The following is a 14,698-nucleotide window of genomic DNA, read 5'->3' as shown; positions in this document are numbered from 1 at the left end:
TATATGTTGGCTCTACAACCAGAGGCGACTGGCGAGGGTTAATCTGGGGGCTGACTGGTTGCTGTTTGCTTTCTGTGCTCACAATGCATTCTTTGTGTTTTCTCTTTTCTATTGCAACATGATTTACATTACATTACATTACATGTCATTTAGCTGACGCTTTTATCCAAAGCGACTTACAATAAGCGCATTAAACCATGAGTCCAAACTCAGAACAACAAGAATCAAGAAAGTACAATTTCTTCAATAAAGTTAAACTACAAAGTGCTATCAGTAATTTAAGTGCTACCAAAGTGCTACTACGGCTCTACCTTCCCTATTCAAGGTATAGTCGAAAAATATGTGTTTTTAGTTTGCGACAGAAGATGTAGAGACTTTCTGCTGTCCTGATGTCAATGGGGAGCTCGTTCCACCAATGAGGAGCCAGCACAGCAAACAGTCGTGACTTTGTTGAGTGTTTAGCTCGAAGTGAAGGAGCTACAAGCCGATTGGCAGAAGCCGAGTGAAGTGAACGAGCTGGGGTGTGAGGTTAGACCATGTCCTGGATGTAGACCGGACCCGATCTGTTCGCAGCACGGTACGCAAGTACCAATGTTTTGAAGCGGATGCGGGCGGCCACCAGTAACCAGTGAAGGTCGCGGAGGAGCGGAGTAGTGTGGGTACATTTCGGAGTCGGAGACAACACTGAGTTGTTGAAGGTAATAATCAGGTCGCGGGTGGGAGAGCCTTCTCCTGGAAGGAAAAGTAGTTCAGTCTTGTCAGGGTTAATTTTCAGGTGGTGTGCGGACATCCACTGAGAGATGTCAGGCAGACAGGCAGAGATTCGTGCTGCTACCTGTGTTTCAGATTGGGGAAACGAGAGGATCAGTTGGGTGTCGTCAGCATAGCTGTGGTAGGTGAAGCCATGCGAGCGAATGACAGAGCCGAGAGAGTTGGTGTACAGAGAGAAGAGAAGAGGACCAAGGACTGAGCCCTGAGGGACCCCAGTAGTGAGAGGACAAGGCTCTGACACAGATCCTCTCCAGGTAACCCGGTAAGTGCGGTCGTTGAGGTAGGATGAGAAGAGTGAGAGCGCAGTGCCTGAGATACCCAGGTCCTGGAGGGAGGACATGAGGATCTGGTTGTTCACTGTGTCAAAGGCAGCGGAAAGGTCTAGAAGGATAAGGACAGAGGAGAGAGAGGCTGCTCTAGCAGTGTGAAGCTGCTCAGAGACAGTAAGGAGGGCAGTCTCTGTTGAGTGGCCTTGAATCCAGACTGGTGAGGGTCAAGAAGGTTGTTACTGTGGAGATAGGAGGAGACTTGGTTAGAGATAGCTCGCTCTAGAGTTTTGGAAAGGAAGGGGAGGAGAGAGACAGGTCTGTAGTTGTTGACTTCAGACGGGTCAAGAGTGGTTTTCTTCAGGAGAGGGTTGACTCTTGCCTCCTTCAGAGAGTTAGGGAAACAGCCAGTTGAGAGGGAGGTGTTAATAAGATGGGTGAGAAAGGGAAGAAGGTCGGGAGCAATAGACTGGAGAATGTGAGACGGGATGGGGTCAAGAGGGCAGGTGGTTGGGCGGGCAGAGGTTACCAAGGTAAGAACTTGATTGGGAGACAGAGGGGTAAAAGAGGAAAGCAAAGGGGAAGAAGATGAAGTGAATGGAGGTGTAGTTATAGAAGATGTAGTAGTAAATGAGGAGCGTATGCCGTCTATCTTTTTTGTAAAGTAGTCAACAAAGTGGCTTGGTAGAAGGGTGGAAGGAGGGGGGGGACCAGGGGGGTCAAGGAGGTTGGAAAAAATAGAGAAGAGTTTTTTGGTGTTAGAAAAAGAGGATTTGATTCTGGATTGGTAGAACAGGCTTTTGGCTGCAGAGATAGAGGCAGAGAAGGAGGAGAGAAGAGATTGATAGGCGAGCAGGTCGTCGACGTGTTTGGATTTCCGCCATTTCCTTTCCGATGCTCGCATAGTGGCTATCTTGGCGCGCACCGGTTCGGACAGCCACGGAGCCGGAGAGGACTTGAGGACCTTTAGAGTCGTAAGAGGACAGAGAGAATCAAGAGAGGACGACAGAGTAGAGAGGAGAGTGTCAGTGGCATAGTTAGGCTGCATGAGTGAGAAGGAGTCAGTTGAAGGGAGGGCTGACAGAACAGACGAGGCCAGAGAGGAGGGTGAGAGGGTGAGACGGTGAGAGGGTGAGAGGGTGAGAGGATGAGAGGGTGAGAGGAGGAGGGGAAGGACTGAGAGAGAGAGAGCAAAGGAAGACAGTAAGATCATTATAATCTAACGTGAAAACCTTCTGAATGCACTAATCCTCTTGGCCGATTACAACCTGGGGATTCCTTATGAACTGAGTTTGAAGTATGCTTTTTCTTACCAGGATTCATGGACTTTTTCTTTTAATCATTTTCAGTGCTCACAATAACACGTGGGCATTTGTATTGTATTCATGCTGAATCCATTAGGTTGTGAATTGGATTATTTCACATTTTGAAACTATTATTCCAACTATAATTATATGTATTACCATTATTATTATTATTATTATTAATAATAATACATATCATTTGAGTTGGAATAATACTTTGTATTATTAATAATAATATTGTAGTTTTCGTGTCTGTGTGAAGCCGAATCGGAAGTGTCTTAAGACTTGCATTCTACTTACCAGCAGGACCTACATTATGTATTTTTTGTAGTAATATAACATAAAATCAACATTAACGGGCATTCTTTTTTTTAAGTTGTAGAAATGAATGTGTACATCCGGGGCCGTTGTTTCAACGACGAAGAGGTTTCTTCTTGTTTATAGAAGATCTTTGATGTTTTGGCACACTCCGGGCTGTGTTCCGGAACCATAACGCGACTCTTTGGATACTCTGCATGTACTCATGGAGGATGGTGCCGCAGAGAGTAAGACGGGTTCTTCCTCGGTTTCTTCCTCCGAGGCTCCGAGGACCCCGAACACGGAGCTGAAGAAACTTCTGCTGTTCAAGGTCTACAAGAGGAGGTGGTTCGTCCTGCTCGTTCTGTGTCTGTTGAACTGCTCCAACGCCACGGTGAGTTGTTTCTGCTTCACGGTGTTAGAACCTGGAGGAAACACCGCTTCTTTAGGCTGGACTTCTGATGTTGAGGCTCATCCATGTGCAGCAGCGTTTGTTTGCTTCAAGAAAACGACGTTGAATAGTTGACGTTAAACCAACTTTACATGAAAACTAAAACAACTAATATACTAATGTAATAATGATACAAATATACAAATATACTAATGTAATAATGATACAAATATACTAACCTAATACACTAATACTACTAATGTAATAATGATACAAATGTACTAACCTAATACCAAATATACTAATACTACTAATGTAATAATGATACAAATATACTAACCTAATACCAAATATACTAATATACTAATGTAATAATGATACAAATATACTAACCTAATACCAAATATACTAATACTACTAATGTAATAATGATACAAATATACTAACCTAATACCAAATATACTAATACCACAGTGATACAAAGGTACTAATACCACAGTGTAAACGTATTGTTACAATTAAATGTTGGATTTAAAACTTAAAGTAAAACTTAATTGTTGTCATTGAGGAGCGGAGTGTGCTTGTATCCGCCCTGCAAACTGAGCCCTCCATCACCTACTTCCAGCTCCCACAGGACTCTCTCTCTCTCTCTCTCTCTGGGGGCTTTTGTTATTCCCACTCACAAAAGATGCTCAGAGGCATTCATGATGTGGCAAATAACCGCTGGCGAGCCGCTGAAGTACACACCCAGTGCATATACAGGAAAAGAAGTATAGCTAGAAATGTAGCTGGGTGAACTGGTTTCTCCTCCCCAGAGAAGCAACCAAATGCAAACTCTTAACAACCTATTTCTAACAAGAGTGCCATGATTGTGTTTGTCTAAATGTTTTCGCTGTGAAGGCTGTTTTTACACCTAAATCTAAATGGGGAAAACATGCTATAATTTCAACAATCGTACTTGAATAAAAGTCACGCGACGAAGAAACCTGTTACGTTTGTGTTAGTTTGTTCAGTAGCGGTCACATGAGAGCAGAAAACCATCTCTCTCTCTCTCTCTCTGAGCGTGAGCACGGAGGTTGTGAGCTGAGAGCGTTATTTCGTTAGTAGATGGTGGTTTTTGTCTGCTTTTCGTGTTGAAAGTGGTCGACAGAGAGCGGTGTATGTGGTAGTGTACGTGGTGGTGTTGGGTGGTGTTACTGGGTGCACGAGGGGGTTTAGTGGGTACTGTGTGCCTGTTGGCGCAGCCGGCCGGCGAGCGGGAGGGTGGTTTCGCAGGTGAGGAAGGTCTCCTCGGGGTGCAGGTCTCCCCTGCAGAAGCACGTTGTGTCTCACAGGAGGCAGCTCCTCATGGTCCTGAACAACAGGAGTGAGGAGCTCAACCTCGTCATCTGGACCAGAGTCGAGGACTTTGATTACGTGTTGTATGTGACCTCTGGAAACGGGAAGTGTTTCAGGTGTGGACGAGAGGGGCATCAGGCCAGGGACTGCCCAAGCAAGAGGTCAGCTGGGGTTCAGGAGGGGGTTCAGGAGGGGCAGGGTGGGACCCAGCAGGGTGAAGCGGGGGTTCAGGAGGGGCTGGGCGGGGCCCAGCAGGGTGAAGGAGAAGGGGCAGAGGTGGCCCAGGAAGTGGAGGAAGAGAGGGCAGAGGTGGTCCAGCAGGTGGGTGATAGGGGGACAGAGGTGGTCCAGGAAGTTGAGGAGGAGAGGGCTGGTGTGTCTCAGCAGGTAGAAGATGAGGGGGAAGGGAAGGAAAGATGTGGGCAGGAGGCGGATGTCGAGTGGACGGACGGTGAGGTTGACATGGAGGAGGAGAAGCGTCAGGTTCACCGTCTGAAGAGGAAGAGCAGGGAGGAAGGGGAAAGCTCACAGGCCAAGAAGGGAGCTTCGGGCAATGGGGACAGGGACGGGGAGTCTGAATCTGAGTCCAGTATGGAGGAGGACTCCTTTTCTGATGATAAAGGTGATTCCTCTGATGACGGTGAGGAGCACCCAGGGTTGTACAGTGTGGGCAGAATAAGGGGGTTTCTAGGTAGGACTAAGAACCAGAGGATCTTGATAGAGGATCACTTCTCTGACTTGCCGAGGCTTGTTAGGTCCATTCGGCTCCACATGGCCAATAAGGCCGTGAAAAGTTTTACAGATCGGGAGGGCTATAGGTTGAGGAAGATAGCTCAGACTGTTAGTAAAGTGCTAGAGGAGTATGAGGAGTTTTTGACACGCAAGGACCGAGTTCCAGAGGACCGAGGTCCAGAGGAGCGACCCTGCGGAGACTGACGGAGGTGGCCGGTCCTGGACTGGGAGGCGTGTCGGCGGTGGCTTCCCTGCTCGGAGGACGAGACGGAGATGCTGCAGGAGGAGAAGGACGAGACGGAGATGCTGCAGGAGGAGAAGGACGAGACGGAGATGCTGCAGGAGGGTGTGTCGTATCTTTCAAGCGGCAGTGATGTTGAAGAATGAGGATGAAGGAATCTCCGCGGACACTGTTCTTTCTGTTATAATAGAGTTTATTACAGAGAGGAATCACAGGTCAGGACGAGCGTCTAGATCGCTCGGAGAAGCTTCTCAGCCAAATGGAAGATCTACTGAGACTCAGTTATATAGCCACTTCGTCGTGCCCAGACCCTGAGATACCTAACGTGACTCAGGAACCCCCAATCTAAACACTTACTTTTCAGACACAGGAATGTGTACCATATATCAAGATTAAGAAGTAACAGACGAGGTCACACAAAGGCCTCTTAACAGGTGCCCTCCGGGCACAGGGACAGACCCCTCTCCAACAGGTCAAAGGGCACCTATGTGGAACGGTATCTTATAAGCTGATCTTCTAAGGAAGCGGAGAATACACCACAGGTGGAAGAGGAGGAAGCTCCCGACTCCACAGAGACTTTAAACTGAATGGGGTCTCAGGACCACCTCTCAGGGACACAGATGGTGTTGAAGATGTATTTGTTGTTTTATTTAGTTAATGTGATTACAATGTGTCTGTTTGTTCGTATTGTTTTATGTAAAATAAAGGTTTTGTAAAAATCAATCTCACATGAGCTGAGCCATTTCCTCTTTGTGTCCAGGTCACATGACCGCAACAAGATAGGCCTGATTGCTGATGTGCAATTTTACTTAATTTTTTTAAAAGAAGTGACCACTAAGAAGATGAAACTATTTAAAAAAAAACTAGGGTTGATATGTTTTTATTGTAATTTAAGAGATTACATTGTGTTTGAGTTCCCATATGTTTATCATCACATATTAACTATCCTAAGGTAAAACAAAGACTGTAGGCATACTTTTAAAAATGATATAACTATATGAATAAGTAAAACAGATGATTTACACTCGTTTAATGGATTTTAACAAATGCATTAAACGACCACTTAAAAAAAACAGCACTTTTATAAAGGATTAATAACATACATGTATTTTACATGTCATGATTTTACTGACCAGTTAAGCACAGCCATTGACATCAGTTACCTTTTTGATTTCCTTCTTTTAAAATCTTTTATCATACATTTCCTATTTTTAGGGTCCTCGTACCGACGTAGTCGGAGAGGAACCTTTTGTATTTCTTGGAATTCTTCTTCTTCTTTTCCTTTCCAAAGAAACGTGTTCCAGACGTATTCATCATACTGCAAACCTTGTGAAATGTCTCTATAGTGCCCCCTTGAGGTAGAAAGCCCACACTTTTTGACCCCAATGACAGGTTGACTTGAAATGTGTCACACATGTCCACTTGGACCTGCTGTACAAAAAAGTAAACGATGGTCATAAAATGCGCCTATTCAGATATTCCGCCATTTTGAATTTGGTCAAAAACACGTTTTTTACCTCTCCTCCTAAACGCTGGGTCCGACTCTTACAAAACTTTCTGTGGTTCATTATTCGTTCAATGTCATGAAAGGTTATCAAAAGCTTGTTGATATCTCATTGTGTTTAGAAGATATGGACCAATGAACTTCTAAGGGTTGTGGCTTAATATGTAAAGACACATAACTTCGAGATTGACTTTTTGTCACACAGGTCTACTTGGACCTGCTTGACAAAAAAGTCAATGATGGTCATAAAATGCGCCTATTCAGATATTCCACCATTTTGAATTTGGTAAAAAAAACTTTTTTTTCCATCTCCTCCTTAACGCTGGGTCAGATTCTTACAAAACTTTCTGTGGTTCATTATTCGTTCATATCAGGTAATTACAGTCTAAGATGTAGTTACCTGATATGATTGTAATGCTTCAAAATGGCAATTCGGCTCGATAGCGCCCGCTACAACAATTAATTTAAGTTTGATCTACATGTATGACACTTTGTAGGCATATGTAACACATGTAAACTGAAAATAAAGTATCTTGGGACCGTGCTCTAAACCGTACCGGAAGTCGCCCATTTTGATATTTGTCCTCAAAGGTAAATCATCGGATAGACTTCAAATTTGGTCAGTACAATCTAGAACGCCTAACTCTTAGACCCTTTCACCGACGGTCGCAGACATTCTCGCTCCTCGAACCCCCGACGTGCGTGATGGTACGAGGACCCGCACATCGCTGCTTGCAGCTATAATTAGGGTCTTAGGGGAACATTTGGGGTACTTTCCATAGTCCAAAACTCACCAAATTTGGCAAGCTTGTCAGGCTTGGTGAACATAGCCATCTGATATAGACGTCAATTTTCTCTCTAGCGCCCCCCACAAAGTTTAACCAACGACGCCCCTCACGCAGAATGTCCGATTGACTTACATTTTTTCACACCTGTCCAACTCCACCTGCTCTTCAAAAAATCCTCTTAGACCCTTAAGCTTTACTAAGATTTTCCACAATGGGGAATTTTGTGAAAAACATATAATTGTGCACTCCTCCAACACGCTGGGTCCGATTCATACCAAACTTTCTGTTAAACATAATTGTAGCTACAAAATTAGTAATAGCTTTTTGATATCTCATTGTGTTTAGGAGATATGGACCAATTAACCTCTTAGGGGCGTGTCTTGTTCTTCAATGCTCATAACGTCAGAACTATTTGGCCTAATCTCTCCAAATATTCAGCATATGTGAACATTGCATTTTGTAACATGCACAAAATATATTGTGTGGTTTAAACACTAGGGGGCGCTACAGTAATTCGCCCAATTTGCCGTTTTTGTCATTTTTCGCAGTTTTGAGCATTCATACTTTTACACAGTCCTCCCACACAATGTATCCGTTTTGTTATTTATAGAAAGTTGATGTAACTCAAATGCACATCATCCAAAAATAATCATGCATGATGCTGGTCGAGGCCTGAGCACATTTACATGAAGAAATGTTCGGATTTGTCATAGCAAAACCTACCAGCAAAAGGAAATTAGACTTTTTCTACTATAAAGTATTAAACCTAGTCTAATAAAAAAAATATTTAGACAACTGAGGCTATAGGTCACCTAGTTAGGTATTCGCTCTGTAAGTCCCAGGTTCGAATCCCAGCCAGGGCTAATTTCTTGTATCGCTGAATGAATTGAAGGACTTTCCGTTGTGTCTTCCCCAGTTATGGCTGACCTTTGCACCAGTAGCGGACCGGTCTGCCAAGTTCCTGGGGGTCAGTCTGGAGAAGATCAACTGGTTGTCAGTGGTCTACATGGTGGTGGCCATACCGCTCAGCTTTGGGTCCACGTGGATGCTGGACACCCTCGGGCTGCGGACCACGGTACGAACCTCTCTCTGAAAACGATCAAAGAGGAGGTCTGTTAAATTACAAAGCTGAATCTGGTGTGGTGTTATCGGTGGAAGAATGGGTGTTTTAAATTGGGTCAGATTGATTAAACTCACTGACTGAAACACTTGGAGTCCAGAAGCTCTCTCCTGTGATGTGTTATACATTTCATATTTAGGGTTAGAGTAAACACATGCATGACAACATGACCATATTGCCTCTGCAGCTGATTTTGGGGGCGTGGCTGAACATGTTCGGGGCCCTGCTGCGCTTCATCGGGGCGTCCGTGTACCCGGAGGGCCCGGGATTCACAGCCAAGTACCTGTTGGTGATGTCGGGTCAGACCCTCGGGGCCATGGCTCAGCCCCTCTTCATTTTCACCCCCACCAAGGTGGCGGCTCACTGGTTCCCTGACCACCAGCGCGCCACCGCAAACATGATCGCCTCCATGTGTGAGTGACTCATCTCTGCTGAGATGCGGACGTGAACCGGCCTCCACAGGGGTCACCGGGTAGAGAGCCACACATCAGCCAAACACCTTTACATATACAATGGTTTATTTATTCATCCACTTCTCCTCCCCCCCCTTCCTCAGCCAACCCTGTGGGCATACTACTCGCCAGCCTCCTGTCTCCGATGATTGCTCAAACACCGGCGCTTATCCCCGAGCTGGTGAGCTGATCTAACCGAGGAACATTTGTGTTTTTGTAACTCGTTGTTTTGGTTTCAACAACAAAAAAGACATCAGTTGACAGAGTTTAGAGGGGTCCCAGAGGGCATTGTGGGATTGCTGCTGCTAATTCATAAAACTCTGTGGCTCCTCACCTGCTAATGATGATGAATGGTCTCTGATTTCAGGTGCCACCCTCGTTAATCATCCCATTCTGTATGCGTTTCATCCCTCTCAGCTGCTCGTCTACGCGGTGCCGGCATGCATCGTCTGTTTCCTAGCAACGCTGGGGATACGGAGCAGCTCACCCCCCACGCCGCCGTCGGCCAGCGCCGTGTCCTCCAGCTCTGAGCCGTACCTGCAGGGGATCAAACTGGTGAGGAAAACGGGGAGGGGAGGGGGGACCAACTGGATTTACTTCTGATGAAGTAAGATGATTTAAGCGTCTTTGATTGTCTAGAAAAGCGCTATATGAATCGGAAGTTAAAGTTAACAATGTCAACAAGGCTCTGCAGAAGGAAACAAGGTGAAGATACAACTACAATGCAGTCAATGAGGATGACCAATTACAATGAAAACTCAACCATTTCTTGGGACCTTTCTCCCTCACGTCTGTCATCGGTCTAATAAAAGTCAAACATGCTGCACAAAACAATCCTCGCATCTGTTTCCTCTGCAGCTGCTGACGAACAGAGCCTACCTCGTGCTGATGCTGTGCTTCGGTTCGGGCGTCGCGGTGTTCACCTGCTTCTCCACGCTGCTGGAACAGATCCTGTGTGTGCAAGGGTACACCAACGTAAGTGTACCGCGAGGACCAGACGTCGCTTTGATTCTCATGGGGAACAATTGGGTACCAAATGAGCAATAAAAGACACGGGCAGCCTATTTGATGACACATTAGTGGATTTACCACATTACTGTCAGTAAATTGCATATAAATTAGAACATTTCAAAGAAAGACTAAATTAATTGATTGTTTACTTAATAACTGCATACTTATATGTATTGACAAACCCTCCTGGTCTTGTACATACCGGATGCAGTCTTTAATTACCAACCTCTAACGTCTCGTTGCTGCAGATCTTCGCTGGCCTTTGCAACGCCCTCTCCATCGTGTTTGGCATCGTGGGTGCCGCCATCCTCGGCGTCTACGTCGACAAGACCAGGAAGTTCATCGAGGCCATGAAGGTCAACATGAGCTTCACCGCCCTGTCGTGCATCGCCTTCTCAGTGGTGAGAGCGGAGGAGACGGGGAGATTCAAAACGCTCCACACCCGCTTTGTATTTCCAGTTTAAAGGAGGGTGGAAGGCTGTGTCTTCCACCCTCCGGTGGAATGTCGCAGTGTTTGATCATGCAAACACTATAAATATATATATGGAGGTATTTGTGGTTCACAGAGATCCTTCAGTCAAAGTTCTCATTTGTATTATTTGGGGTTGTGGGAGGAACAGAGATACGGCTCATCATCAAGGTTTTTTGATTTCATAATTCATGTTTCCTCCTCCTCCTCTCAGGTTTTTCTGCTGCAGCACCAGAGAACTGCCGTAGCTGTCGTCTGCTCCCTTTTTGGTTTTTTCGGGTTCTCCATATACCCGGTAGCTATGGAGCTGTCGGTGGAGTGTTCGTATCCCGTTGGGGAAGCAACGTCAGCCGGACTTCTCTTTGTATCGGGGTAAACAAACACAACAACCAGGATACAGTGTGGCAGATTACATGTGACTTAAACACTTTTCTACACAGATGTTACCGTGTTTCTGCTCAAAGGAACTCAACTGTTTGACATTTGAGTGATTTCCTTTTCGTCAGAAAGTAAAATAAAAAGTTTGGGGCAGATTTAAGGAAGTCCAGTGGAGTTCCAAAAGCCTGTTTAATTTTTTTTTTTTGTTTTTGAGCATCCCAAGCCACTAAACTAGGAGTACATCATAGTATAAAATGTGTAATTTCCCTTTGCCAGTAGGTGGTGCTATGAAAATGTGAACATATACAGTACATGCATCATGTGTCTCTACGTGAAGTGAGCACCACCTCCTGTAATTTTCAAAACCTGCAACCTTATGGTTATGGAGGAAACACACTAACTCGGAGAGCCACAGCCTCAGATCTAAAAAGGATCTTTCTACTAGACTAGGATTATACTTCATATTATACAATGTGTCATTTTTTTTGGCCAGTGGGTTTTGCTATGACAAATTCGAACGTTTCTTCAATGTGAAGGACTGGACCAGCAACTTTCTTTTACATAACAAACCGCACAAAGTGGGTGCTTATTGGGGTCCACGGCACGCCAAGGTTTTTCAGTGAAAACTCACCATTTTGATAAGTATTCGTCTTTAAGGTCTTTAGATCATGCGTAAACAAAATGAAGTCGATCGGATAAATTCTGTGGGAGGAGAGTGTAAAAGTAAAATGGCGAAAAATTACAAAAACTGTGAAAAATAACCAAAGCGGCCAAATTGTGCGAATTACTGTAGCGCCCCCTAGTGTTTAAATCGTACAAGATTTTTTGTGCATGTTACAGGATGCAATGTGCACATATACTGGATGTTTTGAGTGATTAGTCCCTATATTGTTGAAGTTATGCGCATTGTAAGGCAAGACACGCCCCTAAGAGGTTCATTGGTTCATTTTTTCTTAACACAAGATTAGATGATATAACTCCAATAATGAGCCACAAAACGTCAATTGGACATTCTGGGTGAGGGGTGTTGCCGGTCCAACTTTGAGGGGGCACTAGAGAGACATTTTTTTGTAACACAAAATTTACGATTATATCAGATGGCTATTTTCACCAAGCCTGACAAGCTTGGTCAGTCGCTCGGAATAATACCCCAGAAATTTCAATAGGGATCGCTCGGACCCTAATTATAGCTCATGAGCTGTTCATATTTTTAAAGGTTTCCACACACCGATTTTCTCCCTGACTTCCTCTCTGAACTCTCTGTGTAATTCATAATAATCGTGGCTGTTTGAATGTGATCTTCTCCAGACAGATTCAGTCCGTCCTCTTCATCGTCCTCCTTCAGTCTCTCACTAAACGCCTCGCGGACTCTCCGCTGTCGACCTGCGGGGACATCGTCCTGAGCTGGAAGGGTAGGTCACGTGACCTCACGCCTCCCGTGAGCGTCTCAACCTCAGGGTAGGGGGGGGGGGGGGGGGGGGGGGGGGGGGCAGATCTGACTCAGTGCCCTCCGTTATGTATGAACATGCAGTATGAATTCAGTATGAACTCACGACTTCGTCGTCACACGGCACCGTGAACTTTGACCCTGTTGCTCATATATCTGCTCTGCAAAGGATTGTGGGTCAGAAGGCCCAGTAGAAGAATCCAAGCTTGATGTAGTAGAGCATCCTGGTATTTATTGATTTTTTGACATTTTGAAACATTTGAAAGCGTACAGCGCTCTCATACAGTCTGACTTGTAACTCATTTATAGCAACGATAAGAACAATATCGTATTGCAGGTGTGCAAGTGTTTATTTTATTTTATTGTTGTTTAGATAAAACCACATTCCCTCTGATGCTGTTGTGTAGTGTAACCTGGACGTTCCTCCTCCCTCAGTGCCGCTGATGTTGATGGCCGGGCTGTGCACCTTCTTCTGCTGCACCTTCGTAATCTTCTTCAACACTCGATACCGGCGGCTGGAGGCCGAGGAGCAGGCGGTGTACGGGACCAAACCGAGAGCCGCCTCGACGGGCTCCAAGGACGCTCCGAGATCCGAGGACGCACCGGGCTCCGGGGACGCTCCGAGATCCGAGGACTCTCTGGGCTCCGAGGACGCTCCGGGCTCCAAGGACGCTCCGAGATCCGAGGATGCTCCGGGATCCGAGGACGCTCCGGGCTCCGAGGACGCTCCGAGCCCCAAGGACGCTCAGAGCTCCGAGGACGCTCAGAGCCCCAAGAACGCTCCGGGCTCCGTGGACGCTCCGAGCCCCAAGAACGCTCTGAGCCCCGTGGACGCTCAGAGCCCCAAGGATGCTCCGAGCCCCGAGGACGCTCAGAGCTCCGAGGACTCTCCGGGTTCCGAGGACGCTCCGAGCTCCGAGGACGCTCAGAGCTCCGAGGACGCTCCGGGTTCCGACGACTCTCTGGGCTCCGAGGACGCTCCGAGCTCCGGGGCCGCGTGTAACGCGTAAGACGAGAGCGACGGAGGGAATTATGGGATAGATCACACCTGCAGTTTGATTTCTGTGGTACGAAGGAAGTTTTATTGGTGACCTCGGATTCAGAAGTTTTTTTCTTTTTAATCGAGACATTCCTGTTTTGCACGGCACTGGGGCCACGTGCAATAACAGATTAATTATGTTGCTTGTAATGTCAATGAAATCCTCTGAATGTTACAGAAAGGTGCATCGATAAACTCAGCAGATTTTATTGAAATATTTGAGACTTTTTACGCAAAAAAAAGAAGTTGCATCTAACAATTGCTTCTATAAATATCCCAGTTAGATGGAAAATAGTCTGAATTGAAAATTTTCTACACCGATCATGTTTTGATTGTATTAATAGGAAAATGAAGGCAAACCGAAATGCACATTTCACTCCACTTCTGAGCTGCTCTCAAACACACCGTCGTGTGGCTGCGTTGCGTTCAGGTGCAGAGAACAACCGTGGACTCAGTTTGACTCATGGACGGTCAAACAGAATCCTGATGTTTACATTCTGGATCATTGGATTTGATGCATTGCCACGTTTGTATTGTACTAAAACCACTATGAAAGGTTTATGACACGCTATGAAAACAATGCAGTAACTTTACAGTCTGCAGGTTCTCTGAGAGCTGAATGTATTGATCTGTGATGACACATGTTTTAATGAGCACATAAACCAAAACAGAATGTCATTGGGGTTTTTTATTGAGACAAAAAACCAACCCCTCAATACAGCATATAACTACTTATTAATTACATGTGTATAAAATGCTTCTGGTTTAAGGACGGCAGACAAACCATTTAAAGGACGTGGAAGCCTTCCAGGCTTTATAGAGACGGGGGTGTATTTTGTGCAATAAAGGGAATAAATACGGTGCCGATTCCTGTACACGGTCGATGTTCATCACTGTACTGAATGCTCGACGAAGAGGTTACGGTGAAGTTTTTCGCTGAGAGATTGAGGAGAACTTGAAGGACTTGTTCTCAAGAGTCGGTCTTCTCAAAGACGCCACGCGTGTAAATACGACTCGCTTCAGCGTTTCTGATGTTTCCTGTTTTTAATACTTTAAAAAGGCATTTTCACTTTTCTAGTCTACTTCTTGCTCATTGGGCGGACGAGGTTAAAAGGAAAAGACCTCTAGGTGGCAGCCCAGAGGTGTGACT

The 14,698-nt window shown here is 45.6% G+C and overlaps 1 protein-coding gene across 1 annotated transcript; it reads left to right on the top strand.

Annotated features, from left to right (window-relative positions):
- The first annotated feature begins 2,251 nt into the window (after positions 1 to 2,251).
- Positions 2,252 to 14,409, top strand: LOC117737547 (solute carrier family 49 member A3-like). The gene is made up of 11 exons (XM_034543595.1): positions 2,252 to 2,334; positions 2,718 to 3,032; positions 8,549 to 8,707; positions 8,940 to 9,165; positions 9,309 to 9,385; positions 9,622 to 9,759; positions 10,063 to 10,179; positions 10,464 to 10,616; positions 10,899 to 11,056; positions 12,371 to 12,474; positions 12,945 to 14,409. The coding sequence occupies exons 2-11, from the start codon at positions 2,865 to 2,867 to the stop codon at positions 13,517 to 13,519; spliced, it is 1,875 nt and encodes a 624-aa protein (XP_034399486.1). The 5' UTR covers positions 2,252 to 2,334; positions 2,718 to 2,864; the 3' UTR covers positions 13,520 to 14,409.
- Positions 14,410 to 14,698: the final 289 nt, after the last annotated feature.

The sequence above is a fragment of the Cyclopterus lumpus genome, chromosome 10 (assembly GCF_009769545.1).
Source record: "Cyclopterus lumpus isolate fCycLum1 chromosome 10, fCycLum1.pri, whole genome shotgun sequence".
NCBI lineage: Eukaryota > Metazoa > Chordata > Actinopteri > Perciformes > Cyclopteridae > Cyclopterus > Cyclopterus lumpus.
Note: the sequence above shows the minus strand (reverse complement) of the source record. Positions and strands in the feature narration are given on the sequence as shown.